The 27,781-nt window shown below is 53.1% G+C and overlaps 3 protein-coding genes and 1 pseudogene across 7 annotated transcripts in view; 2 read left to right on the top strand and 2 right to left on the bottom strand.

Moving 5' to 3' along the window:
• LOC128782907 (zinc finger protein 345-like) overlaps nt 1-27,781 on the bottom strand; it is a 258,868-nt pseudogene that overhangs the window by 42,239 nt on the left and 188,848 nt on the right.
• The window catches only part of LOC128782965 (olfactory receptor 14A16-like), a 177,160-nt gene that overhangs the window by 112,369 nt on the left and 37,010 nt on the right, over nt 1-27,781 (top strand). Inside the window, exon 1 of one of the 2 annotated variants that reach the window (XM_053933553.1) lies at nt 14,914-15,185. The exons of the other annotated variant lie outside the window; for it this stretch is intronic. The gene's annotated coding sequence lies outside the window, so the exon portion shown is untranslated. Of the gene's footprint in view, nt 1-14,913; nt 15,186-27,781 lie in introns of those variants that run through there. 2 annotated transcript variants of the gene reach the window in all.
• Nucleotides 763-3,765, bottom strand: LOC128782922 (serine/threonine-protein kinase pim-1-like). 2 transcript variants are annotated; one of them, XM_053933454.1, is made up of 6 exons: nt 3,012-3,765; nt 2,851-2,901; nt 2,280-2,646; nt 1,488-1,664; nt 1,092-1,245; nt 763-898 (listed from the first exon to the last, which is right to left on the bottom strand). In XM_053933454.1, exons 1-5 carry the CDS (start codon nt 3,600-3,602, stop codon nt 1,139-1,141), a joined length of 1,293 nt encoding a protein of 430 aa, XP_053789429.1. In that variant the 5' UTR covers nt 3,603-3,765; the 3' UTR covers nt 763-898; nt 1,092-1,138. The 2 variants fall into 2 exon arrangements, with proteins under 2 accessions (XP_053789429.1, XP_053789430.1); XM_053933455.1 differs by having other exon boundaries at nt 772-855.
• On the top strand, nt 15,641-17,972 carry LOC128782958 (olfactory receptor 14I1-like). 3 transcript variants are annotated; one of them, XM_053933537.1, is made up of 3 exons: nt 15,641-15,772; nt 15,948-16,128; nt 16,487-17,972. In XM_053933537.1, exon 3 carries the CDS (start codon nt 16,510-16,512, stop codon nt 17,440-17,442), a length of 933 nt encoding a protein of 310 aa, XP_053789512.1. In that variant the 5' UTR covers nt 15,641-15,772; nt 15,948-16,128; nt 16,487-16,509; the 3' UTR covers nt 17,443-17,972. The 3 variants fall into 3 exon arrangements, with proteins under 3 accessions (XP_053789512.1, XP_053789513.1, XP_053789511.1); XM_053933538.1 differs by lacking the exon at nt 15,948-16,128; XM_053933536.1 differs by lacking the exon at nt 15,641-15,772 and having other exon boundaries at nt 15,851-16,128.

The following is a 27,781-nucleotide window of genomic DNA, read 5'->3' as shown; positions in this document are numbered from 1 at the left end:
GCCATCCCCCGCTGGAAGAAAAGCTGGTCCCAAACGATGTCCTCAGCCTTCTCCAAGGGCATGGCCCATCCACGCCACAGCTCCTCCCAAGCACTTCCCCATCCAGACTGGACCCCACCTGGAACGCTTCCTCTAGAAAAACAAACAAATGATGGAGAATAGATTACAGACAAAAAGGGGAACAAGAAAAAAGGTCAAAAATCTTATCTCTGTCAGGGGCTTGAGGAAGGCCCAACCCCTGCATGCCAGGGAAAACCCACCCACAGGTGAGGGAAGCCCAGGCTTTCTCCCTTCCCCCTGCACTGCCCCCCAAAATAACGCTGATCCCAAAGCAAACAGGGACAGTGGAGCAGCCCAAGCCCTTCCTTGCCTGCAAAGCAAAGCAGCCCCTGCACAGGTTCTGGAGTCCCACCTCTGCTCCCACCATGGGGGTTGGTTTGTGTCGGGCTGGCTGCCCCAGCCCAGCCCCAGCCCGGGGCACGGTGGGTGCTGGGGGCTGTTGGCAGGGCCAGGAGCCCACTCCCATTTCGTACCCACCCCAGCCCATGCCCCCAGCCCTGCCAAAAGCAGCTGGGCAGCCGACTGAAGGATCAGCTGCATCCGCCCCAGCAAAGGGGGAACCTTTGGTTCCCGGCCAGGCTGAGCAATGCCCAAATCTGGGAGCATCCCCCTGCGTGTGGACTCATCTGCAAATTCCCTGTGGAGCCTGGCTTTGGAGAAGGTGCCAGAATCCAAGTCCATCATCTTCAGCTGGCCAGGCCGAAGAAGAGGTTGTCATCCTTGAGGTTGTCCTTGGTGTCTCCAGCAGCAGCAGCCCCACCTGGTGCAGCTTCTCCAGGGGCTCCTTCTCCTTCCCTGGGGCCAGACCAGGCTGTCAGGGTTCTGCCCAGGGCCCCAGCTGTCAGGGAACCAGGACAAGCAAAACCCGGGGGATGGTGGCCACCAGTGCTTGCCACACCAGGTGTCCAGCTCAGCTCCAGCCCAAGAGCTGCGTGTTCCCTTCTGCTGACACCTGCTCAGAGCTACAGGCAGCACAAAACCTGTCTGGTTGGCTTTGCCACTGATTGCCAAGAGATGGGTGGAGTTGTTACCTGCCAGGCCCCTGGGTCCAACTGTACACGTGGATCTCTCCCATCCTCTAGGGCAGAGGAACACCCTGCACCCAAGGATCGTGGAAAAGCTCTTCTAAGGATGGCCTGTCCAAGGGCTGCATAGACAAACACCTCTTAATGACATCCTGGCACTCTGGGGAGAGAAACCAGGAATCACCAGTCAGTTGGAGAAGTTGCTCCCCCCGTTCCCATGCTCAGGCCATGCTGGGTGTGCCCAGAGCTGAGCCTGAACTTCCCCATGGATTCTCTGTTTGGAGGAGAGCAGGAGAGCAGGACTTGTGCCACCTCCTCAGCAGCTGCCAGAGCGGGATGCCCACGAGCTGCTGCTGTCTCCCAGCACTGGTATTGCCCCCGTGGCCAGAGATGAGGATCCACCTTGAGAGAGCCGTCGTGGGAACAAGATCCGCCCCCAGATGATCTGCTGGCCCCTCCTGAACGGGTGCTTGCCCATGACCAGGTGGCACAGCAGGAGGCCCAGGGACCAGATGGTCGCTGCCTCGCCGTGGTAGCGTCGGTGGTGGATCCACTCTGGTGGGCTGTAGGACAGGGTTCCTGTGGAACACAGACAGAGTTCAGCAGGGGGATGCTGCTGCTCCCAGAGCCTGGTCCCAGCACCCCTGGGCATGTGGGGGCTGCCCCAGTGGCACACGGGGTGACCGCTGCCCTCTCGCCAGCACCTGGGACTTGTGTACAGACTCGGGGCTGGAAAAGAAGCCACTGGTGCTGAAAGAAGGCAGCAGAAACCCTGGGAAGGCCCAGCCATGACACACAAAAGAAAAACTCACCCAGTGGTGGAGAAACCCACTCGACTCCCTGCCTGCACAGCCCCCCAAAAATGTTAACAAGTCAAGGCAAACAAGGGGAGCAGAGCAGTCCAAGCCCTTCCTCGCCTGCACACCAAACTGTCCAGGGCACGGGGTCAGACCCCCCTCTCTGCTACCCCCATTGGGGTTTTTGTTGGGCTGGCTGCCCCAGCTCCAGCCCCAGCCCAGGGCACAGTGGGTGCTGAAGGCTGTCGGCAGGGCTGGGAGCTGGACCCCCTCACACCCCTACCCAAATCAACCTGGCTCCAGCATTAATCCCATCCCAGCTGCAATTGGGGGAGCCCTGGTGCTGCACCCTGGCTTGGCCATGGGATGCCCAGGAGCATCCCCTGGCAGGGCTCACCTGCAAACTGGGTGTAGGCTGTGTCTTGGAGGAAGGCGCCACAGCCAAAGTCGATCAGTTTCACCCGCCCGGTGGCCAGGTCGAGCAGGATGTTCTGGGGCTTGATGTCCCTGTGCAGGACCCCGCAGCTGGTGCAGTGCCGCACGGCCTCCAGCACCTGGCGGAACAGCCCCCGCGCCTCCTCCTCCGGCAGGAACCTCCGCTCCGCCAGGAAACCCGACAGGTCCTGGCACCGCTCCGGGCGCTCCAGCACCAGCAAGAAGCTGTCGGGGAGCTCGAGCCACTCCAGGAGCTGAATGACACCAGCGCAGCCAGAGGCCACCTTGGCCAGCAGCACGATCTCCAGGGGTGCGCTGGTGCCGTCGGGCTGCGGGAGGAGCGCGATGCCGTCAGTGGGGCTGAGGCCGTGCCGGGGCTGGGGAAGCCCTCAGCCAGCCCGGGATGCTCTGCATGCCCCGCTCAGCCCACGCCCGCTCTCCCTGCAGGGCTCCCGGCAGCTCCCACCCTGCCGGGCCCCGGCTCATCCCCGCCCGGCACGGCCCGGCTTCTGCCGCTGGCCCCGCTCACTCACCAGCTCGCCCCAGTGCCGGATGCGATCCTGCGGCACCCTTTTGATGGCCACCTGCGGGCAAGGGAGAGCAGCGGGTTCAGCTCGCCCCCCGCCTAGCCCAACCCCATCCTCCTCCTCCTCCTCGTCCTCCTCCTGCGCCCCCCGCCGGCCCCGCCGCTCACCGGGGCGCCGTCCGAGAGCCGCGTGGCCGCGAAGACGCTGCCGAAGCCGCCGCTGCCCAGCAGCGAACCCAGCCGGTACCGCTCCTGCAGGGCCTCCTGCGCCTTCCCTGCGGGCGGGACGCGGCTGTCAGCGCTCGGCCCGGGGCCAGGAGCGGCCCCCGAGCGCCCCCCGAGCGCCCCGGGCCGGCCATCCCCAGGCGTTTTCTGCTGGCAACGGGACAGCGGCGGCTCGGGGCCGGCGGCCGCGCTGCCGAGCGGCGGAGCTCGGGCCGGGGAAGCCGCCGCGGAGGCGGCGGCAGCGGCCGCGCCGCCTGTGTCCTCCGCGGGGTCCGGGAGGAGCCGGGGCCGGGGCCGGGACTGGAGCCCACGTCGGGGCCGGGGCCGGGCTCGGGCCAGGCGGAGCCAAAGGGCGGCGATGCCGCCCCAGCCCCAGGCACTGATGCCCGCCCAGCAGCGCCAGCGCCAGCACGGCCAGAGCCGGGCGGGGGCGAGACCGCGGCGGGACGGCCGGGGACGGGGACGGGGACGGGGACGGGGCCGGGGAAGGGGACGGGGCAGCCCCGCCCGGGGCCGGGGGCGGGTCATGGGCATGGCTCGGCCCGGCAGGGGGAGAGGGAGACTGGGAGAGGAGGGGACAGCGGGAAAGGGAGAGCGGGAGAGGCTGCGGGACAGCAAGAGAGGGAGAGGAGGAGCAAGAGGGAGTCGTCAAAGTCACTGCTTTCGCTGCTTTCGCTGCTTTTGCTGCTGCTGCTGCTGCAAGTGAAGCAACTGAAGCTCCGGGGCCGTTTGTCCCCGTGTCCGTTTGTCCGTTGCCCGCTCGCCCCCGCGCCCAGCCCCGCGCTCCCCGGGGCAGCCCCTGAGCCTGTCCAGTGAGCCCCTGAGCCATGGACAGTGAGACTTGGACTGCCTGGGAAATTGTTCTGGCTGTGATGGCCCTGGCAGGGCCAGCCCAGAGGCTGCAGGGCTGGACCTTCATGCATTGGAATGAGTTAGGATAAATCAGAAGCAAATGAGAGTTAACAGTACAGGAACAGGAATCCAGATTCCTCCAGGACACTTTGGTTCCATAACTGCTCACTGGAGCTTGGCCTTTCAAAGCGCTCATGTCATGGGAGGAGGAACTGATGCAGATTATCAAGGAGAAACTGAAGGAAATTGGTTAAACAATAGTGAACAACATTGGATTGTTCAAACCCATGACAGGGTAGCACAATTATTGATATTGTGAGTTTTTAAAACAATTGGGGAAAAAGAGATCCACCTCAAATCACTGCTGTTGGTGGAGATAAAGGGTTTGGATCCAGCAGTGCTAAGAATGGAACCAGAGTGTGGGTCCAGAGACCAAAAGGCCCTCCCGAGGCAGCTGAAGGAACAGCTCCTGGGGAAGACAGCACTGGTTGAATCCTGAAACCTGGGCAGGAACAGTGGGAATGTGTCCCTGCAGCCAAGTGCTCTGTGTGAGAACAAGTAGATATTACAGGATACTGTTTTACACATCCTGCCAGACCAAATCTCTCTGTTTGTCCCAATGGACAAGCAAAGGACCTCGGGGGCATTATTCTGGAATTAAAAAGGTGCCAGCTCCATGGACAACGGAATTATTGTCCTTATCCTGCATGAGATTGAGGAAAAAGAATGATTAACTTTGTCACTGAAGTCACTGTGATCCTTGCAGTGTGAGCACTTGGTGTGTTATGATTCTGTCTTCGAGTTGTTGTGACACTTCATGCTGGAAATGGAGACTTGTCTAAAAAGAGACACAGTCTCAAGAAAAAAAGGGGCATTTGATAAAGAAGAGAGAATAGCATCTAATTAGGCATGTTTTAAAAGGAATCAAATGATAGCTCTGAGTAATTGAAATGAACAGGGCTAATGCCTTTATTAATGTTCAGCTCTTTATTAAAAAGATCAGCTGGGCAGGGGGCTCGACGCAGAGCTCGCCCCCGCGGTCATAGCTTTCCCAGGCGGCCGAAAGGAAGGAGGCATGCAGAGTCTGTCACTGGAGTCCCGAGCAGCAGCTGTCCTTTCTCCTTTCCTTGTGGCACACCGGTGGCCCGAGGATGAGGAGGCGTGGCGTGCAGAGTCTGTTGCTGAAGTCCAGAACAACAGCTGTCCCCGCTCCTTCCGTGGTGGCAGCACCAGGGCCCTGTCTCTGTCTTCCTGCTTCACAGAGCCTGACATAGTCTGTTCCTTCTTAGGTGATGGCGACAGTTAAAAGTCAATCAGGGGATGTGTTTCCCTCTTCCTCAGCTAGGGCGTTTGCCTAGACTCCTCTACTGTGTTCAGTTTTTGATTTATATTCTTTTTTTCCTCCTAAAAATACTCCCATGATCCTAAGGGGTTTTTATTTGCATGTTAGTCTCAGAGTGGCAGCGTGGAGGGGTGGGAGGCCGGTTGTCCCCAGGTAGTTTAGAGAAAACAAACAGAGCAATTAGCTAATTAGCATTTCAATATCGGTACTTAGCTAGAGTTAGTAGTTTTCTTTTAGTGTTGCCATGGGAACTAGGAAAGCCCTGCCCGCGTCTCTGGGGAACACCTGGAAACTGTTCATAACACAATTTGGTAAGCTTTCTCTATAGAGTCTGCAGCTTCTCTAGAATGAGGGCTGAGATTTCTAGAGGGGCTGATGAGACCCCTGTGATAAATTGAGGCGAATCATTTGATTCAGCCTTTTTAAGGTCAATTAGAATTTTATTCATTACAGCAAGCAGTAGCAAGCAAAACAGCGCTGGGTGGGTAGGGGTCTCCTAACCGCCCCTCCTGCAGTGTCCCACACTGCAGTGCCCCACGTCCCACTCCCCTTATTCAGTCTCTTTTATAGTTTCTTGGAGGTTTCTTCATTCGTGTCTCTTGCGATAGCGGTGGGCGTAGCTTGAGCATCCCTCTGCATCGTGTCTGCGTTGTGTCGAGGCAGGTGATCGTTGGTTTCACAATCGGTTCCGGACAGTGATGGGCGTACCCGGAGCACTCCCACGCCGTCCACTCCGGTGGCCGCCGCCCGGTGGTCGCTGATTTCACAATCAGCTCCAGCCATCCCCCAACATCCTTAGCCTGTGTCTGCAAAAGAAGCTAAGAAAAGCTCCCTATATGATGATTAATCATACTTGTGGTCTTGCGTTTTGCAATATGCCTATAGCCTTGCGGTTTGTCGCAGTTGCTTCCTGTTTCCCAACTTCACAGATGCTTCCCCTATCTCTTAACAAGCAAGCTGGTCCCTTATACTTTAATTTTATATTTCCCCCTTTAATATTTTAATTCTTTTGATGAACAAACAAGTTACCACAGTTTATCACAATCCCCCATTTTCTCTTTTACCATTTTGTTCATCAAATCGTTTTGCTGCTTTGTAGGCTAGAGGTAAAGTGTTCAGCATTGTCCTGACTAGAAACACACTAGGACAGAGCCATAGAAAGCTAATAATTTGCCAATAAGGGTGGAGTCCTAGCCTTGTTTTTGTTACGTAATATCCTGTTTTCCCCTTTTTGGCTTGCTGCTCCCTTGGTGTTTCGGAGGCACTTAGACTGGTCCTTTGAGGGATCCTAGTACTCGGCTGGCAATAGTTGGAGCATTTCAGCATTGTTCCACTTAGAGGGGGCTTGGCCTTTTCCTCTCTGCCTCGCTCGCCGACTCGGGTGCTTCGAGCCGCGAGGTAAACCATCTTCTCGGCAGCAGCAGTACTCGCCTGAGCGTCCCCTTTTCCGCTCCTGCCTAGCCTTGTACTGTTCCCAGTTCTTATCTTTGACCAGAGGTGGGTTGCAAGGAATCCCCTTCAGTTCCTTTCGACAACACCCTTTTATTATCTGAGCAGCAAATGGAGTGGGCTTGTTAGTATGAAAACAAGAATACTCAGGGTATATTCCCTTGGTAAATATTTCTCACTACTCAGATCCAAAACTGACCCACCGATTTTCCAATTCTCCTATCCTTAGCACAGTTTCAGTTAGTTTTCGCTGAGTTTTATAGCACTCAGTACAAACCCCAATTGGTGGTCTTCCCCTCTGGCAATGGACCCACCACCGTTCTTGGCAAATTTTACATATAAAGCACACAAAAGGATAACAATCTCCACAACCTTCCTTATTACAAATCACTATATAGTCTTTAGCTAGTTTGTAATTGTATCCCTTTGCTTCCCCTTATGGTTGATTTGGATAATGTCCACAGAGTTCATTAGTTTTTCATAAGAGTCACTTTCAAGTTCCCAGGCTGGCTAGTCACTCTCCACTGGTTATTTGTGGCAACAGGACCTTTCACTCGGCTGGCGTGAGTCCACCCCTTTTCGGCCGTCCTGACTGCCGTTTCTGTGGTAAGCAAAACAAGAAAAGGACCTTCCCCACATGGAGTTAAGGAATCTTCCTTCCAAGACTTAATAAGTACTTGATCCCCTGTTTTTATCTTATGGATTGTGATATCCAGAGGTGGTCTCTGTGCCAACACTCCTTTCTTCCTCAATTCCTGCCTTCTGCTCATAATTTGGGTGATGTAGAATTTAATATGAGAATCTTTTAGGCAGGGGTGATCTGTGGGGGCTTCCATATCATAAGGCATTCCAAATAGCATTTCAAATGGGGAGATTCCCACATCAGTTCGGGGTTGAGTTCGAATGTTCAATAAGGCAAGAGGTAGGCACTTAACCCATGACATTTTTGTTTCCAGCATTAACTTTGTGAGTTGTTTTTTTATTTCTCCATTCATTCTTTCCACCCTCCCCGAGCTCTGTGGATGCCATAGGGTGTGATATTTCCATTGAGTCCCCAAAGCTGTCAGGACATCTTTTGCAATTTTAGAGGTGAAATGGGGTCCCCGGTCTGAGTCTAAACACTCAATTAATCCATACCGGGGGATAATTTGCTCTAATAATACTTTTACCACAGTGTTCGAAGTAGCTCGGGCCATAGGATAAGCTTCCACGTAATGGGTTAAGTGGTCTACCAGTACCAATAGATATTTATACCTCCCCACTTTTGGTAATTCTGTAAAATCTATTTGTATATGTGAAAAGGGTCGTTGTGCCAGTTCCCTTCCACCCATTGGTCTTTCTCTTAATTGTTGTTTATTTATTCTTTGACAGGTTAAACATTGTTGGGTTACCTGTTTTGCAAGATTATAGACCCCTATACACATATATTTAATTGCAAATTGGTCAACCAGGACTTGAGTTCCCCAGTGGGTTTTTTTCATTAATTGCTTGCAGGACCCTCATTGCCATTCCTTTTGGGAGTACCTCCTGCCCGTCCGGTAGTATCCACTTGCCTCCCTCTTTTTCCTTCACCCCCATTTGGTTTAATTTTTGTTTTTCCTGTACCGTGAAGGCTAACACATGGTTAATGGGTTCATGGAACCGGCAATGTTTGTCTTGGGGGTTATCACAGGCACACTGTATCGAATCAATCCCGTATGCATCCCAACAAGCCCAACATGGTTCTTCCTCTAAGTCAGCTCCACAAGTGGAGCAATCTTCCCTTTGTGTGACCCCCCCCTTATATGGTTTTAAACTCATTAGAGCTGCCTTTCTCGCCTCCTGGTCGGCTAAGTTATTTCCCCTTACTGAGTTTCCCATCCCCACTTGATGTCCTTTTACATGAACAATAGCTATTCTTTCCGGACCTCTCAAGGCCTGGAGCACTTTCCGAATTAATTCCCCATGTATCAACCCCTTTCCCTGTGAATTGATAAGTCCCCTTTCTTCCCAGATTTTACCAAATGTATGAACCACTCCATAAGCATATTTTGACTCAGTATAAATGGTCCCAACCTTTCCTCTTAGCAGTTCTAAAGCTCTGAGCACTGCATACAATTCACATGCTTGTGCTGACCAGCTGGGGCTAAGAGGACCAGATTCTATTTTCTTAAAAATTTTCCCATCCACAATAGCATACCCAGATTTCCTTTTCCCTTCAAGGACCCGAGAGGACCCATCTACATAATATTGATATCCTTCCTTTAATTCCTCCTCTTCGAGATCTGGTCTTATTTTTGTTTGTTCCTCTATTTGCAAAAGACAATCATGAGTTAGTCCCACAACTGGTTCCCCGTATAGAAACTGGGCTGGATTTTGTAAGCTTGTGGTTTCAATACTTAACCTAGGAGAGGAAATTAGGATGCCTTCATACTTTAGGAGTCTGGCATCTGTTATCCATTTATCCGCTTTTTGTTGTAGTACTCCACGGATGTTATGAGGAGATAAAACCTTCAGTTCACTCCCAAAAGTTATCTTTCCTGCTTCTTCTACCAAAAGGGCAGCAGCCACTATCGATTGCAGACAGGCAGGCCACCCTCGACTAACAGGGTCGAGAAGCCTTGAAAGATATGCCACTGGTTTCTTTCCTCCAGCCCATTCCTGGGCTAACACCCCGTACGCCACCCCTTCCTTGACATTAATGAATAAAAAGAATGGTCTTTTTAGATCCGGGAGGCTGAGAACCGGGGCATTGACCAGTTCAGTTTTTAATGATTTTAACCGGGTCTCATCCTCGGAGCTCCATTTTAATAGCCCGACTGTTGTTAATTTTTCATACAGAAATTTAACTTTCCCTCTAAAATTTTCAATCCATTGTCTGCAATACCCAAAAAGTCCCAGTAACTGTTGAACCTGCATTTTAGTTTTTGGAGCTTCCAGGGAAAGTATTCCTTGGACTCTATCAGTATCCAATTTCTTAGTCCCCTGAGTCAGCCAGTGTCCGAGGTACTTAACTTCCTCTTCCTCGAATTGTAATTTCGACTTTGACACTTTGAGTCCCTTAAGGCTTAAATAATTTAGGAGTTTTATAGTTTCTTCCCTTACTTTTTCTTCTTCTTTCCCTGCAATTAATAAATCATCTACGTATTGTAGAAGCACAATCCCCTCCCCCTGTGAATATTTTACCAATATTTGTTCCAGAGCTTGCCCAAACAAATTTGGGGATTCGGTAAACCCCTGGGGAAGGACTGTCCACCTCAATTGTTGTTTACTATGTGTATCCGGGTCTTCCCATTCAAAAGCAAAATAATCTCTAAAAGTTTCCTTAAGGGGACAGGCCCAAAAAGCATCTTTAAAATCTATTACACTATACCACTGGTTTTCTGGGCCAAGTTGGCTTAAAATAGTATGTGGATTGGCTACGACTGGGAATCTTTCAACTGTTCTTTTATTGATTTCCCGCAAGTCATGCACCAATCTGTAACTGCCATTCGGTTTCTTTACCGGCAGGATGGGGGTATTGAAAGGGGACATGCAGGGTTCTAAAAGTCCCTTTTCCAAAAGTCTCTTTATTTCTGTTTTTAGTCCTTCCCTCCCATCTTTGGGTATGGAATATTGCCGAATCCTGACAGGGATTTCTGGGTTCCTGATAGTTACCTCAAAGGGTTCAATATTTAATTTCCCCACACTGTCGGGGGTATACCAAACTTCTGGGTTAATCTTTTTTTTTTCGTGTTCAGTCCGGAGAGGATATAGTTTTACTGTTAGTTCTCCCTTTTTTTTTGCCTCTATCCCTATCCCCAACTCGACCATCAAATCTCTCCCTAATAGATTATAATCTGCTTCTGGAACTAGTAAAAATGACCCAATTCCTAATTTAGAATCACTTTCTAAGAGTACATCCTTAATTACAGGTACTCCAAAGGGTTCCCCTTTGGCCCCCACCTGTATTATTTCAGGTGAAACCTTACACCCTTGGGGAAGGGTCTGGACGGTTGATCTCTCCGCCCCTGAGTCCACAAGGAACTCGTATTCTTGTTGCTGGGGACCTATTTTTAATTTTACCAGGGGCTCTGTTCTTTCTCTTGTCCCCAGCAGATAGAGCCCCCGACCCCCCTAATCTTCTTTGAACTGTTCCTCATCAGCAATCTTCTGCCGACACTCTCTCCTCATGTGTCCCTTCTTCCCACAATAGAAACAGACAATGCTCTCTCCACCTCTCGACTTCCCTTCAAACCAACTCTCGACTTCCCTTCAAACCAACTTTGCTGGACGTCAGTCCGACCTCTGGACTGACCTCCAGTTCCCCCCACCAGGGACTCCGCTGTCCCCCCCCACTGCTGCTAACACGATTCCAGACTGCTTTTTAAAACTCTCATCCTCTCTCCCAACACACACCTTTTGAGCCTCTCACAACAACTCATCCAATCCTCTCGCCTGCCATCCCTCCAACCTCTCCAACTTCTTCCGAATGTCCACCCAAGAATCGACCACAAAATGCACCTTCAAAGTGTCTCACCCTCTGGGGTATTGGGGTCCACCCCTGAATACAACTGGAAAGCTTTCTTCAATCTCTCCCACTATCCAAAGAGCTGCATATTCGCTCTCCTCTTGGTTAAAGGGCTCTTTGGAGTTAACATATATATTTAGAGCTTGACAGATCCAATCCTCAAACGACCCAAATACGGGCCAATATAGTTGGTCTCCCCTTATTTGTTTACCTCCCCAAATTTCCATACAATAATGGATCATTTTAACCTTATCTTTTCCTTTCTAGAAGGAAAGGCATCCCAATACTTTACCGTTAAGCCTAGTGGAAGTTTTACCGAGATTCTCCCACCCATGGGTTCAGCAGATTTACTTTTTCTCTGACCCATCTTCTAGAGTGCCTTCTCACACTCAACACAAACAATACGACAGTCGCTTCCCCCAATTCGTGGCCCACTCCATCGCCGGATATGGGAAACGCACTACTATGGGTCCACACTCACTTGGGGAATCTGAGCTGCCAGTTCCCCTCTCACACACACGTTCGCATTCGCTGCACTCCAGGACTCCCACCCCTGACCGAGCGACCGAGCGGACCGGACTACTCACGTCTTTCACGTCTTTCCGGCGCCTCCGTTTCTCGACCGGGGCTTCGCCCTGTGTGTCTTCTTATTCACCTCAATCACCCCGGGACTACACACCCCTAAACGACTCTTAAAGACCCCGTTTCCGGGGTCGAGGCTTTGTCCCTTTCACATGCACTCTGGAGCCCGCTTGTACGGGGCCCACCGAGCACATACACTTACACTAAATTAGTAAGCCGAAACTTGGGGAAGTTTCTCCGGGGATCCCCCGCCCCAGGAACTTTGACGCAGTCCACCTCTGCGTCTGGATTAGGCCCGCTTGCTCTCCTCCTAACCCAGGAGCCTCCCCACCGAGGGTAACTCGACGCCGAGGGGGGTGCAGCTCCCCCCCTCCTACGTCCCCCAACCCTGGATGCTCTTGGAACATTAGTCCCTCAATCCAGCAGGTTTGAATCAACCCTGGATGCTTTTGGAATATTAATCCCTCAATCCAGCAGGTTTTAATCAACCCTGGAAAAAGGAGGCCCACCACCCACCGGGAAAAGAGGCCCACCGCCCACCCGGGGGCTACTTACGCTTCCTGCGTGTTCACTCTTCCGCGGTTCTTCGTGCACAAAGATTAACGGGGGTACCTTTGCTTGCTACTGAGTTTTAGGTTCGTCGGTAAAGGCCCAAGGAGGAAGCCCCCCCTTAGGGCCACCGCAAAAAGGCGGTGGGGCGCCTCACCCTAGTGGGGCCTCCCTCCCGGATTTCCTTTATCCGAGTCACGGCACCAAATTGTGATAAATTGAGGCGAATAATTTGATTCAGCCTTTTTAAGGTCAATTAGAATTTTATTAATTACAGCAAGCAGTAGCAAGCAAAACAGCGCTGGGTGGGTAGGGGTCTCCTAACCGCCCCTCCTGCAGTGTCCCACACTGCAGTGCCCCACACCCCACTCCCTTATTCAGTTTCTTTATATAATTTCTTGGAGGTTTCTTCATTCGTGTCTTTTGCGATAGCGGTGTGCGTAGCTTGAGCATCCCTCTGCATCGTGTCTGCGTTGTGTCGAGGCAGGTGATCGTTGGTTTCACAATCGGCTCCGGACAGTGATGGGCGTACCTGGAGCACTCCTACGTTGTCTAGTCCGGTGGCCGTTGCCTGGTGGTCGCTGATTTCATAATCAGCTCCGGCCATCCCCCCACATCCTTAGCCTGTGTCTGCAAAAAAGCTACGAAAAGCTCCCTATATGGTGATTAATCATACTTGTGATCTTGCAGTTTTGCAATATGTCTATAGCCTTGCGGTTTGTAGCAGTTGCTTTTTTTTTTTTATTGTCCTCCCCTATCTCCTAACAAGCAGGCTAGTCCCTTATACTTTAATTTTTATATTTCCTCCTTTAATATTCCAATTCTTTTGATGAACAAACAAGTTACCACAGTTTATCACACAAGTGAGTGAGAAGAGACAGGATGGGGTTGGGGAATGTGGAGCAAGGTTGTCCAAGGCGGGTCAGAGCTCAAGGCGCAGCTTTTCTGACCAAGACAGACCTCCTTAGGAGAGACCCTGGGTCAGTATCAATCACTGAATATGGAAACTACCTCTGCTCTAAAGAGATCAATAATAAAAGGCACCTTTTAAAATAGGAATAGATATTTCCCAGAAGCTCTTTGAAATATTTCTACATAACTGCAGCAGGAAACCTTCCTGATGAACTGCAGTAGAGCAGAGGGAAATCAAGGCAGAGCCATGGTTTGTCAGGACTTGCTTGATCCTAATGAGCCCTGTGGTGCATTTGGAGCTGAGCCCTGGAACCTCAGGGCCTGAGAGGAGATTGCAAAAACCTTTCCAGGAGTCAAAGTCACAAGAAAACCTCAAAGTGTCTCAAAGAATTAATGGGTCCCACTGAGGTCCATCCCCAACACAGGCTCCTCATGGACTCCTTGGAGGAGAGAACTGGAGGCCAGGATGGCACAAAATCCTCTCAGAGATTCAAAATGGCACAAAAACCTCTCAGTCTGGAAAGGAAAATCCAAAGTACCTTAAAAAATTGAGTATCTCAAAGTATTAATGAGCCCCACTGAGTGTCAGTACAAAGCTCTCCAGGGATTCGTTGAAGCAGATAATTGGGGCCATGATTGCACAAACCTCTCACAGAGTCTGTATCTAAAGGGAAATACCAAGTACCTTAAAAGAACTGAGTACCTTGAAGCATTAATGAGCCCCACTGAGTGTTGTTCCTGACAAAGCCTCTCCAGGGACTAATTACAGCAGATAATTGGAGGCCATTACTGCAGAAAGCTCTCAGAGACTGCAAGGCAAAAGCCAAAGCCAAAGTCCTTTGAAAAACCTGCAGTGCCTGGGAGCATTGTGAAGCCCCCAGGGCCACTGCTGAGCAAGGCTCCCCAGGGACTCCTTCCAGCAGATCCTTGAGGCCACTGGGATGTGGGCTAGGGGGGGATGCTGAGGGCAGGACAAGGGGCTGACAGTGCCCAGCCTGGCTGGGGCTGTGCCAGGAGGCCCCAGGGCCTCAGGACAAGGTGTCTCCTCACAGCCCTTGGTGGCACAGAGCCTGCTGTGCCCCAGGCCACCAAGACTTGGCTTCTCTTTGTCCCCACCTGTCATCAGTGCCTCCAGTTCTCTGCCCTGCCTGGGGCCTGGGCACACTTTCTCAGTCGTGTCCCTCAGTGGGACCCATTAAAAGTCAAAGAAACTTTGGAGTTGGATTCTGACTTGGAGCTCTGGAGAGGTTTCTGCAGCTCCCTCTCAGGGCCTGATGTTCAGGGCCTGAGCACAAAGCCCCAGAGGCTCATTCAAGTCCTTGTGCTGTGTCTGTGCTGCTGAGCTGGGCCGGGCTCCTGGCACAGAGGGTGATTGCTGGTAAGCAAGCAGAGCTTCAAAAGCACATTTCTCTGGATGAGCAGCTCTTCTCCCAGCCCAGCAGGGCTGGGGCACTGCCTGCAGCCAGCGTGGGCACAGCCCAGAGGCACAGAGAGCTTCAATCAGTCAGGGCTGGGAAGGTGCTGAGAAGTGCCTGGGGCAGAATCACTGCCAGCCCTTGGCACAGGAACCTCTGGCTGCAGGACAATGCAGCTGCAGCTCCTGCAGTGATCTCCTCAAGTTGGAACATCCCAATGCCCACAGACCCTGTGAGTACATTCTCTGGTGGTCTCTTGTGCAGAGCAGCCAGGGGTGCCCAGGGCTGTCCTGCAGAGCAGGGTCCTGCAGCCCAGGGCGCTGTGCTGGGCCAGGGACTCTGCTGCCTGCCAGGGACAGCTCTCAGCCGGCCCGGGGAGCTGCTGCCAGCGCTGGCCAGAAGCTGTGGGGGGAAGGAGCCACCCTGAGCAGGGCAGGTGCTGCTGCTGAGAGCTGCTGGCTGGGGCAGGGCTGCTCCCAGCTCCAGACCAGCCTGGGCACAGCTCCGGAGGACACTTCCCAAAGAAGGTAAGCCTGGGATTGCTGTAAAGCTCAGGAGCTTTCCTGAGAGTGTTTTCAATTTCCTGCTTGGAGAAGGATGGGAAAGTTGGGGTGATGACAAAAATATTTTTGCTTTTGATACATTTTTATATATTCATAGCTCTATAAATTACTATTATATAGTTATAAAACTAGAATCCTTACTTTACTCTATTAAACTCTTAATTAACTCTATTAAACTACTATTATATACTAAGATCAATACAATCCTTAATTAACTCTAGTACATTTCCTAACCTTTCTCTTAGATTTTAGAACAATAACCTGTCTAAATACATTCCTGAAATACTGCATAGTCTTATTATCAGGAAGAGGACCTACAAGAAGAACATTTTGGTTTTGACCAGAATTTGAGCAGTCATAACAAAAAGTGTGGCAAAGTAGCACTTGGACCTACACCAATGGGTTGAGCCACGGGTGTGTAACTGGGACAACTGATTCTCCTATTCGATGTTCCTGTTAAATATCCTCATTAATCAACCTTTATAAATTGTTGAAATCAGGAGCCGATTGTGCCTCATCCCCACTGGGACACCTGGAAGCTTCCAATAAAGGTCTGCTTTTTACTTTACTGTTCTAACTCTGTTGCAAGGGGTTTTTTTTCTATTTTCATCATAGACAAGAGGGGGATGAGAGAAGCAGAACAGGAACTGTAATCCCAGAATGACAGAACATTCTGAGTTGAAAGGGACACACAGGTTAATCAAAGGCATGTTTGAACATTTACAGAGACTCCAGAACTGTGACTTTGGGTGGTCAGTCTCTCTGCTGGCAGCCTCCCAAAGGGCCTTCAGCCACTCTCAGCCCTGGACAGCAGCAGCATCACCTTGGCAGGGCCCAGCAGGGCTCTCCTGAGCTGCCCTTGCCCAGCTGCACACAGACCCTGCCCCAGCCAGGGCCCTGCACACAGGCAGGTTTCTGTAGGGCTGAGCCGAGGGCACACGGGGTGGGATGGGCTCTGTGAGCGCTGGCAGGGACAAGGCACCTCTCAGGAGGGAATGTCCAGGCCCAGGGAGATGCTCAGGGTAGGAGAGGGGGCTGAACAGAGCAGTGCTGGGGGAACAAGCCCATCCAACCCCTCACCTGCCCTCAGCCACAGGGAATCCTTTGCCTCTCCCATCTCTCAGTGGCAAACTCTGAGTGCAGCAGGAATGCTGAGGATGTCTGACCTCAGAGAGCCAGGAATGATGTGTGGGCCGGAAAAAAATTCCTTAAACCAGCTCCTGCCAGCCTTTCTTGACTTGTCACTGTCCTTTCTCCATGAACAGGTGCCCATGTGCAGCCACAGCCAATGTCCAACAGCAGCTCCATCAGCCACTTCCTCCTGCTGGCACTGGCAGAGACGCGGCAGCTGCAGCTCCTGCACTTCTGCCTCTTGCTGGGCATCTCCCTGGCTGCCCTCCTGGGCAACGGCCTCATCATCAGCGCCGGAGCCTGCGGCCACCACCTGCACACGCCCATGTTCTTCTTCCTGCTCAACCTGGCCCTCAGCCACCTGGGCTCCATCTGCACCGCTGTCCCCAAAGCCACGCACAATTCCCTCTGGGACACCAGCACCATCTCCTACTCAGCATGTGCTGCTCAGCTCTTTTTCTTTCTGTTCTTCATGTCTGCAGAGTTTTATCTCCTGACCATCATGTGCTATGACCGCTACGTGTCCATCTGCAAACCCCTGCGCTACGGGACCCTCCTGGGCAGCAGAGCTTGTGCCCACATGGCAGCAGCTGCCTGGGCCAGTGCCTTTCTCTATTCACTGCTGCACACGGCCAATACATTTTCCCTGCCCCTGTGCCATGGCAATGCCCTGGGCCAGTTCTTCTGTGAAATCCCACACATCCTCAAGCTCTCCTGCTCCAAATCCCACCTCAGGGAACTTGGGCTCCTTGCTGTTAGTGCCTGTTTGGCATTTGGTTGTTTTGTGTTCATTGTTTTCTCCTATGTGCAGATCTTCAGGGCTGTGCTGAGGATCCCCTCTGAGCAAGGACGGCACAAAGCCTTTTCCACCTGCCTCCCTCACCTGGCCGTGGTCTCTCTGTTTGTCAGCACTGTCACATTTGCTCACCTGACGCCCCCCTCCATGTCCTCCCCATCCCTGGATCTGGCCCTGTCAGTTCTGTACTCGGTGGTGCCTCCATCCCTGAACCCCCTCATCTACAGCCTGAGGAACCAGGAGCTCAAGGCTGCAGTGTGGAGACTGATGACTGGATGCTTTCAGGAACATTAAACAGCTGGCCAATTTCTGCCAATCACTTTGTATAAAACTCATCTTTGATACTCCTTGTTGGTTTCATTTTGGAGGTTCTTCTTACTTTGTTTTAGATTTTTCAGATTGTACAGAAAGAAGTATCATTGTTTGTTCCATTTCTCATTTTGTTTCTCTCCACGTTCCCTGTGGCCACAGACTGTGTCAATGAGGGGCTGCTCTCTCGGTGGCTTTAAAGGAACTCAAGGATCTCCCAGCACAGTTTTCAGCAGAGCTGCCCTTTTGTTGCCTTCTCTGGAGCTGCAGCAGCAATGTCTGTGTGCAGAGCTGGGGGCAGATCAGTGCTGGCACAGCAGCTGTGCCCAGCAGCAGCAGCAGCACTTGGTGTTGCCAGTGCTGCTCCCGTGGCCCTGCCCCGCTGCCCTGGTGGCCCTGGTGTTGCTGCAGGGCCTGAGTGCTCTCGGGGCCGGGCACAGTCCTGGGGGTGGCAGTGCCGGGGCTGCAGCAGGGACAGGCCATGGGCACTGCTGGGGCAGCGCTGACGCCTCAGGCCAGGGACTGGGGGCTCCAGGCTCCTTGCCCAGGCTCTCTCAAGAACACGGCCAGGCCAATGCTCAGCACAGGAAACCCCCTTGAGCAGCCCCAGGCTGGCCGTGGGCAGGCTGGGGGCAAACAGCACGGCTGGTGCTCTGCCAGGGCCCGGGGGGAGACAGGAAGGAGCAGCAGAGCAGGGGCTGATCCATCCCCAGTGCGCTGCACAGCCCAGGGCAGCGTCCCAGAGCGTCCTCATGGAGCTGCCAACAACATCCCCCCTCTGCAGCCCTGGCCTCTCCCCCAGCTCACACAGGTGCCGCATCCTTGCAGGCACAGACACGGCAGCGCTGGCTCAGGAGCCCCTGTTTGCATTGCACACAGCAGGCGGGAGCACCCCCGTGCTGGTGCTGTGGGGACATGAACCTGAGGCAGCACAAATGCCATCAGCCCCTGGGGCCAGGAAGGGCTGGGGGATGCCAGGGAAACCACTCAGCTTTGTCCTGGCCTCTGCACTCAGCCAGAAAGTTTGTTCCCATCAGCTGGGACTTTCCTGTCCCACTGCAGACGCTGTTGCTCAGAGCCAGGGCTGCCTGGCAGCCACCCCGAAACTGCCCTGAGCATTTCCTTGGCTTCATCTTTGATTTCTTTATTCTTCCCTGGTCCAGATTTCTTCCTCTTGCCCAGCCCTGTTCCCTCCCCTGCACACAGCCCATCCCTGTTTGCCCTTTCCTCTCTGGCCCCACTCCCCATTGCAGTTCCTAACTTGGCACCATGGGAACGTCCCTTGGGGAGCAGGATCATCCCACAAGTGCTGCAGGAATTGTCTGCAGGCTCCTGCAGTGCCTCGTGCTGCTCCCTTGCCAGAGGCAGCCCAGGCCAGGGGGCACATCTGGGCTGCTGTGTCTGCCTGTGGGGCTCCCTGTTCTGGGCAAGGAGGAGGAGCTGCAGAGGCTCTGCAGGACTGACAGGATGGGCTTTGGGATGTGAGGAGAAGCTGAGGGACCTGGGCTGCTGCAGCTTCTGAAGAGGAGGCCCAGGGCTCCTCCTGCAACTGCTCCAAGGGTGGTTTCAGACAATCCCAGAATCAGCAAGGCTGGAAAAGACCTTGGAGATCACCAAGTCCAACCTGTGCCCTGACACTGCCTTGTCTCCCCTGAGCCTCCTCTTCTCCAGGATCAACAACCCCAGCTCCCTCAGCCGCTCCTCACAGGACTTGTGCTCCAGACCCCTCACCAGCCTTGTTGCCCTTCTCTGGACACGCTCCAGCCCCTCCATGTCCTTCCTAAATTGGGGGCCCAGAACTGGACACAGCACTCGAGACGCTGCCCAACCAGTGCCCAGCATAGGGGAAGAATCACTGCCCTGCTCCTGCTGGCCACACCATTCCTGATCCAGGCCAGGAGCCATTGGCCTTCTTGGCCACCTGGGCACACGGCTGGCTCATGTCCAGCCTGCTGTCCATCAGTCCCTGCAGGTCCCTTTCTGCCTGGCTGCTCTCCAGCCCCTCTGTCCCCAGCCTGGAGTGCTGCAGGGGTTGTTGTGGCCAAAGTGCAGGACCTGGCACTTGGACTTGTTAAACTTCACCTTGTTGGATTTGGGCCCTGGATCCAGCCTGTCCAGGGTCTTGTGCAGAGCTCTCCTACCCTCCAGCAGATCAACACTCACACCCAGCTTGGTGTCATCTGCAAATTTGCTGATGGTGGACTCAATCCGCTGATCCCAATCATCAATGCAGATATTGAAATCCACGCTGGCTGGCTCTGACCCCTCGGCCATCCTGTGGGTGCCCTGTGATGGCTCTCAAGGTGATCTGTTCCAGAACCTTGCCGGGCACCGAGGTCAGGCTGACAGGCCTGGAGTTCCCCAGATCCTCCTTCCAGCCCTTCTTGGGATGGGCTCACACTGGCACCTCCAGTGCTCTGGCACCTCCCTGCTGAGCCAGGACTGATGGTAAATGATGGAGAGCAGCTTGGGGAGCTCATCCACCAGCTCCCTCATCCCCCTAGGATGGATCCCATCCCATCCCATCCACCTGTGAGCATCTGAGTGGCTCAGCAGGTCACCAGCTGCTCCCTCCTGGATTAAAGGGGCCTGTTCTGCTCCCTGTCCCCATCCACCAGCTCAGGAGGACACTTGTCCTGAGAACAACCTGTCTATATATTGATAATTGAGACAAACAAGATGTTAAGTAGCTCAATCTTTTCTTTATCTATAGTTGCTATATTCTCCACTGCATCCAATAAAGAGTAGAGGTTATAATTCCCCCTCTTTTTGCTATATTTTTTTTTATAAAAACATTTTTATTATTTATCCAGAAGCTGCCAGGTTAAGTGCTAATTGAGCTTTTACCTCGCAGCTTCTGTTTCGGTATAACCTGTTGACATCCTTAAACACTTCCTGCATTGCCAGTCCTTTTTCCCCCTGAGTTCCCACAAAATCTCCATGGGCAGCCAGGACAGTAATTTTCCTCACCAGCTCATCTTTTGCCACACTGGGACAGGCTGCTCCTTCCCCCTTAAGATTACTTTCTTGAAATGTGTCCATCCTTCCTGGACCTCTTTGTTTATAAGGGCTGTTTCCCTTTAAAAAATCAGTACCTGATTCGGTACTGTGAAAAACGCCAATCACTTGGTTTTTAAAATTTTTAAATTTTAATAATAATAAAATGGTTATAAAAATATTAATACAATTAGAGTAATAAAAATTTAGAGTTATGACAATTACAAGACAATAAAAAGCAAAGAATTACCGACGTGTGGATGCTCTCGGGCACTTAAGCCACGACAAGCATGCCTTGTGAACAAAGGAATCACCTTAAAAGCAATAGCCTGTTGCATATACAAAACACTTCATGATTATGCATATATTTTATTTAAAACAAGAAATTCATCTGGTACTTGTCAAAAAGTTTCTGTTAATCCCCAGGCACCTTCGAGTCTAAGTCAGGCTTGAAGAACTTCGTTTCTGTTGAGAAGGAAAACCATAAATTCCTCTTCTCTGAAAAATTTAGGGGTTTCTGTAATTGTTATCTCTGTGTGAAGAATTCATTGATTATCTCCTCCTTTTCTAATAAAAAGATTATCTCACACACATAGTTTCTATTTTAACTACTAATGCTTAATTTTGATTACAAAACTACATTTACTATATTATTAGAATGTTAATACAGCATAACTTTCAGGATAATACATATAGTAAATATCTGCGTAGAGCCATATAATATGCATTTTTCACAGGTACTCCCCAAATCAGCATCCTAAATAGGCCAAAGTTTTCCCTGCCTAATTCTAGTGTGGAAGTTTTGTTGCTGCCCCTCCTTCTTTCATAGAACATTGAAAACTCGATCATTTCATGGTCCCAGTGCCCCAGGCAGCCTCCGACCCCCACATCTGCCACCAGCCCTTCTCTGTTTGTGAACAGCAGGAGACAGAGCTTTCCTTGGGAGTGGAGTGTTACCAAAAATTCAGTGAAACAGAAAACTCCTTCACACTAGTGCAGCATTAAGAAGCAGCATTCTTTATTCAGCCGGATGCACGGGGGATAGCTCCTCCCAAAGCCAAGCATGCTGAGTGCAGGAAAGTTTCTGTTCATATTCTGTATTTTGCACACATATTCATTGATTGTCCCAGACTAAATATACATCTGATAATCATTTCCCCAAAATCATTAACATATTTCCCCTCCCCTTTACCCATGCTCTCTTCTGTCCTGGGGGTCTCTCTGGTGGTCCCTGATGGTCGTGGACCTCAATGTTCCCGTGGGCCTGGCTGAGCTGGCAGGACACTGAGGCTGGTGAACTTCCAGTTCCCCCTCTCACACAATGGGCATTGTGTGGTTTCCATAGGCCTGGGGTTTTGGAGAACAAGCTCCAGGTGTGAGATCACCTGGTGGAGGCAATTTATCATCTGGCAACATGAGGTCACAGAGTGGGCTATGACAACACAGAGTGGGGTATGTGAGGTCATTGAGCATCTAAAATGTCACAGACTGTCTCTGTGACATCACAGAGCTGGCTGTGACATCAGAGATTTGCTGTGTGACATTAAAGAATTGGCTGTGACATCACAGAGACGACTGTCACATCACAGGACAGAGCTCTGACATCATAGAGCTGACATCACAGAATTTTTTTTTGCTCTGACATTACATGGCAGCTCTGTGATGTCACAGAATGGATTGTGGCATCAGACCCCAGCTGTGTGACATTAGAGAATGAGCTGTGACCTTACAGACCCAGCTGTGACATCACAGACCAGGCTGTGACATCTCAGAGGGGCTGTGTGACATCCCAGGAGGGCTGTGTGAGGTCACTGGGTTGGTCACTCCGCCCCAGCTCCCCCTCACAGTTTCTCCCAACAACTCCAATGCTGTTCATGCCCAGCGGGGTCCCTGTCCCCCGCTATCCCCCCGGCCCACCTGGAGCCACAGCCTCCACCAAAGGATGTTCCACAGGATCCACCCCAGAGCCTGACACGGGGACAAGGGGCCAGGGCTGTGTGACCAGGACATCAAGGACGTGGATTATCCAGGTCCCTGTGGCCTGGGTTGGGTTCCCCAGGGCAGGAAAGATGCCTGGCAGCTGGAGCAGGGTGAGGGAAGGGCCTCCAAGGTGGGGCTGGAGCCCTGGGGCTGTGAGCAGAGGCTGAGGGAGCTGGGTTTGTCCAGCCCGGAGCAGGGAAGGCTTAGGGGCTCCTCATCCCAGCCTGGCAGTGCCAGCGAGGAGCGGATGGAGAACACAGAGCCAGGCTCTTCACTGGGGGGCCTGGTGGGAGACAAAAGCCAATGGGTGGAAGGGGAAAGAGGGGAGATCAGCCAGGCCAGGAGGAGATGAAATGAGTCAGGCTGGTTTCAGCATTTCCTCAACACCAAAAGCAGCCTGACCTCCCTTCTCCATCCACCACTGACAGCTTTGCAAATCAGGAATTGTTTGAGCGGTTTTGCTCCCTCTCCAGGATGAGCACCCTGATACAAGAACTTAATTGTGTTTATATCTATCACAGAACCACGTTTGTCTGAAATTAATTCTAGCATGGAAATCACTTGTGGCTGGTGGACTCATCAGACACTGCTGGGACGTTGCACATAGCTCAGGGAAGAATGTGATTGTTATTAAATTGTGTTCTGTTCAACTGTGGTTTGTTGGCCATGAAGAGAAACTTTCTGTGCCTCTGAGTCTCACCAGTTCCTGATCCCCAAAGGACACAAACCTGATGAGTTGTGGTTCTCACTCCAGTGGTGGCACTTGGAGCTCCCTCCATCCCCAGAGCAGAGCTGCCTTGTCCCAGAAAGTCCCTGGCAATGCAGGGATGAAGGAAACAGGACAGGCTGTGGGGATCAGGGGCAGGGCACGGCCAGGGATTTGGGGGGGTTGTGAGCCCAAGGTAGGACCCGGCCCTTGGCCTTGGTGAACCTCATCCAATTGTCCTGGGCCCATGGCTCCAGCCTGTCCAGATCCCTCTGCAGAGCTTCCTGCCCTCCAGCACAGCCACACTCCCACCCAGCCTGGGCTCACCTGGAACTGCCTGAGGGTGCCCTCGATGGCCTCGTCCAGATCAGCAATAAAGAGATTTCACTGACCTGGCCCCAGTCCTGAACCCTGGGGACAGCCCTGGATGTGACTCCATTCCTCAACTGCTCTGAGTGCCAGGGGTTTGATGAGGGAAATGGTGGGGAGGGGGTAGGGACAAAGTCTGGTTGATTGTCAGCCATGAAGGGCCTTGATTTTCACATCTATTCAGACTGCATTAGAAGATGTTGGGGGTCAATATCAATTGGACATTGCTGATATCAATCTCTAAACAGGAAAAAACAGGACAAGAACACAGGACAAAACAGTTCTCTGTGCATAGATTTCAAAACACTATATTCACTTTGAATTAACTTCTGAAATCTGTCTAATTAACCACAGAAGAATTGAAAACTTCAATTTTTCACAGCAGCTTTTCTTGTTTGGGTGTTTTATACAGATGTTCATGAGCCTTTTGTCACTGAATTCCTGAACTGAAGAGTTCAAGAAAGAAGAGGCCTCTGGAGTAGTAAAATTCATCAGCAACCTCCAGGGGGCTGAGGATCCATCCCCATCAGAGCAGCAATGAGCAGAAATGGGCAGAGCTTTGTGGCTGCCCCAGCTCTGGGATGGGCCCTGGGCCTGGAGCAGGAGCAGCTCTGGAGGGCCCCAAGGCCGGGGCTCTTGTGCTGGCCTGGGCAGATGGGATGGCAGCAGGGGCTGCAGAGCTCTCAGCAGCTGAGGCCGAGGGGAGCAGGGCAGCCAGGGAGCCTCCTTGTGCCTTGGGCAAGCCCCTTCCCCCATGGCTGGGGCTGAGTCCTGGCTGAGCTGCAGCTGCTGCTGTGCCCTTGGCAGGGGCTGAGGCCGTGGGGCCAGTGGCCAGAGCAGCCTGGCCTGAGCAGAGCTGTGGGGCCAGAGCCGGCTGGGCTGTGCTGGGGAGAGGCCCTTGGTGCTGCACAGAGCTCAGGGCAGCTGGCAGAGCTTGCAGGGAGCTGGGCTGGGCTCCGAGAGCCTGGCCCAGAAACCAGCAGTGTCCATCTCAGCCTGGCTGAGCGTGCAGGGGCAGGACTCAGCCCAGGCCTTGTGGGGCAGGGCCAGCGCCTGTGCAAGGCATTGAAAACAGGCAAGTGCCCGAGAGAGGAGGCTGCTCTGTGCCCTTGGGGGCATGGACACAGCAGGGAGGGGGCCCAGGACATTTGTCAGCGCCAGCCTCTGTCCCCAGCCCTTGGCAGCCCTGGCTGCTGAGCCCAGCTTTGGCCTGGGCTGAGTTTGGCTGTGGCCCAGCTCCATCCTGCTGCGGGGCTCAGGGCCTGTTCCCGGCCATGGCCAGCCCTGGCCGGCCTCTCTGCTGGCCCAGAGGCCGGCAGAGCCCGGGGCAGGGCTGTCTGTGCAGCCCCACAGGTGCCACGGGCTGGGCAGGAGCTGGCAGAGGCTGCCCAGCAGGGAGGCCATGGGGCACAGAGCCCCAAGGCTGCCGTGGGCACCACGGCACAGGGGCCGTTCCCAGCCGCAATGCTCCTGTCTTGGGCTGGGCCTGCACAGCGGCTGTGGCACCATGGCTGGGCCAGCACAGGGCCACCAAGGGGCCACCCAGCCGCTGCCGGGGCTGGCAGCAAGGCCAGGCACAGACAAGGAATTGCTGAGCGTGGCCTGCGCTGGCCAGGGCTGACTGTGCCAAAGGCAGAGCTCAGCTGCCCTTGGGGGCTGCAGGAACACTCAGGAGCCCAAAGAGCCTCCATGGCTGCGCTGGAGACCAAGGCTGGAGCAGGGAAATGCAGGGCTGCTGCGCCATGGGGAGGGCATGGAATTCCAGCACATACCTCAGCTCTCTGATGATCCCGGCACCGTGCTGGGCCCTGTTTCAGCCTGGAGCAGAGCAGATGTTGATGGCACAGGAGCCCTGCGGGGCTGGCAGGGACCTGCAGCTTGCAAGGTGCTCTGCTCTCCCTCAGCTCCTCTCTGAGAGATCCAATCCCAGCTGGGCACCTCAGGGCACAAGTGGCACTGCCTGTTCATGGGCACACAGCTGATGTCTGCCTGGAAGGGGGCGCAGGTGTTAATACTTGTACATTTCATATTATACAAGTAAATCCTTATTATCTGGCTCACTTGAGCACTTTTAAGAAAGAGCAAAATTTTCCCTCCAGGAACAGGAATTTCTTGGAGGTCTACTGATGGCAGGAGGAGAATACTGATCTTACCTTCTACTTGTGTCACCAATATGCTGTTTATTATTTCCTCTCCCTATTCCTTCAGGTGTTTCCAGCTCTCCTGTTGAAATGGCCATGACTGAGGCCATCTCTTCACTAGACCAGGTGTATCTATGTACTTCCTGCTGCTCCCAGATTTCCTCCTCCAGATGCTTTCTGGTCATTCAAGTGCCTCTCAACTGACTGGTTTCATGCTTTGAGCTTCAGGGAGTTGTCCAATCTTTCTGAAGTTCAAATAAAGATCACATTAGACAACATCCTCATTGTGTTTATATCTATCACAAAATTACTTTTTCTTGTGTCTTTGTCTAAAACTGTTCCTGTACAGAAATCCCTTGGGGATGGGGGACATGTCAGATGCTGCTGGGACATCACAGAGAGCTGAGGGAAGAGCTGGGATGGTTATTAAACTGTTCAAATGTTCAACTTGTGTTTGTTGGCAAGAAACCTTTCTGTGCCTCTGAGTGTCACCAGGCCCTGAGCCCAAAGGACACAAACCTGATGAGTTGTGGTTCCCACTGCAGGGGCACTTGGACCTTGGCTCTGCACAGGAGAGCTCTTCATCCACTTTCCCTCTTTTCCTCCCTCTGGCCATGGAGGGAGCTCCTGACTTCAGCCTGTGACTCGTGTGTGCAAAGAGCAAATCGGGGCAGAATCGGGGCAGGGAGGGTTTGGGGGCACCTTGGGATCTGTGCTGGGCACAGAAGGTGTTTTCCATTGCTCTGAGACTGTCTGCTGTGCAAAGTGGATTTAATAGCCAGCAGAGGAATGGCTTTTGCATTTGATGGAGCGGTGCCTTCCCTTGGCTTTGTTGGCTGACAAGAAATGAACATCCCTCTGTGTCTCGGGCAGCTCCTTCTCCAGGGAAAGCAGGTGGGAGTTGGAGCCAAGGAGCTGAAAGCTGCAGGTGCAGCCTGGGCTGGAGGGAGCTCAGATTTGCACAAGGCTGCTCTGAGTGCCAGGGCTTGGATGGGGGCAATGGTGGGGTGGGGGTAGGGACAGAGTCTGATTGATTGTCAGCCATGAAGGGTCTTGATTTTCATATCTATTCCAACTGCATGAGCAGGTTCTTGGATTCAATGTCAATTAGAGATGAAGGCGTTCCTGCGCTGATTGTTCCAGGCGCTGATTGGTTAGTTCGACACTGAGGGTGGGGCAAGGTGGGGAGTGGGCATGGCTCCCCTGCAGGGGTCCCAACCCCATTTCTGAGGGTCCCAACCCCATTTCTGGGGTCTGTGGGGGTCCCAGCCCTATTTTGGGTGCCGGGGCCCATGGGGAGGGGTCTCTGGGAGTCCCAGCCCCATTTCTGGGGTGCCCATCCCATAGGGAGGGGTCTTCTGGGGGTCCCTACCTTATGGGGAGGGGTCTGTGGGGGGTCTCAGCCCCATCTCCGGTGGTGCCGCTCTCCGTGCTCGTCGCCCCGGGGGGATGCTTTGTCCATGTCCTCCCTCCTCACCCCCAGGGGATGCTCCGCCGCTCTCCATGGTCCTCCCGGTCCCATCGTCCTCGCTCCCCCGGTCTCAGTGCTTGTTGCCCCGGGGGGATGCTTTGTCGGTGTCCTCCTTCCTCACCCCTGGGGATGCTCTCTCGGTCTCCGTGGCCCTCCATGCCTGCTCCTGGCACCCTGGTCTGCCGCCCTGCCCACCCTGAAGCCCCCTGGCTTCGCCTGCCCGGCAGAGGCACGGTCAGCTGCAGGGGACACTCCCCTGTGTCTCGAGGAGAGTCGGGGAGCGGCTAAGACAGAGCGCTTCGCTGTCTGCCGTGTATGGAGGAGAGGCGACGTCCGAGGAGGTATTAAGGGATCCGACTCAAGGCTGGGGAAAAAGTCTCAGGTTTAATCCAAGCTCCGAGGAGCTCCGAAGGCCAGAACGTCTGACAGCCGAAAGTTGCCTCGAGCCTTTTGCAACATCTTAAGTACCGGGGCAGTAACAAGGGGGAAGGAACGCCCATTCACCAATGGGGGGATTTGGGGGAGTGGAAGGCGGAAGGACAGACAGATACATAAACCAGTGGGGGAAGTTTAAGGGAGGGACACCTGGGCCTCGTCCACTCACTGGATGCCCAAGGTGGAAGATTCTGGGAGGGTGGAATGGGGAGCAGAGTGATGGAC

The sequence above is a fragment of the Vidua chalybeata genome (genome assembly GCF_026979565.1).
Source record: "Vidua chalybeata isolate OUT-0048 chromosome W unlocalized genomic scaffold, bVidCha1 merged haplotype SUPER_W_unloc_5, whole genome shotgun sequence".
In the NCBI taxonomy this organism is placed as follows: domain Eukaryota; kingdom Metazoa; phylum Chordata; class Aves; order Passeriformes; family Viduidae; genus Vidua; species Vidua chalybeata.
This window is presented reverse-complemented; position numbering and strand designations above follow the sequence as displayed.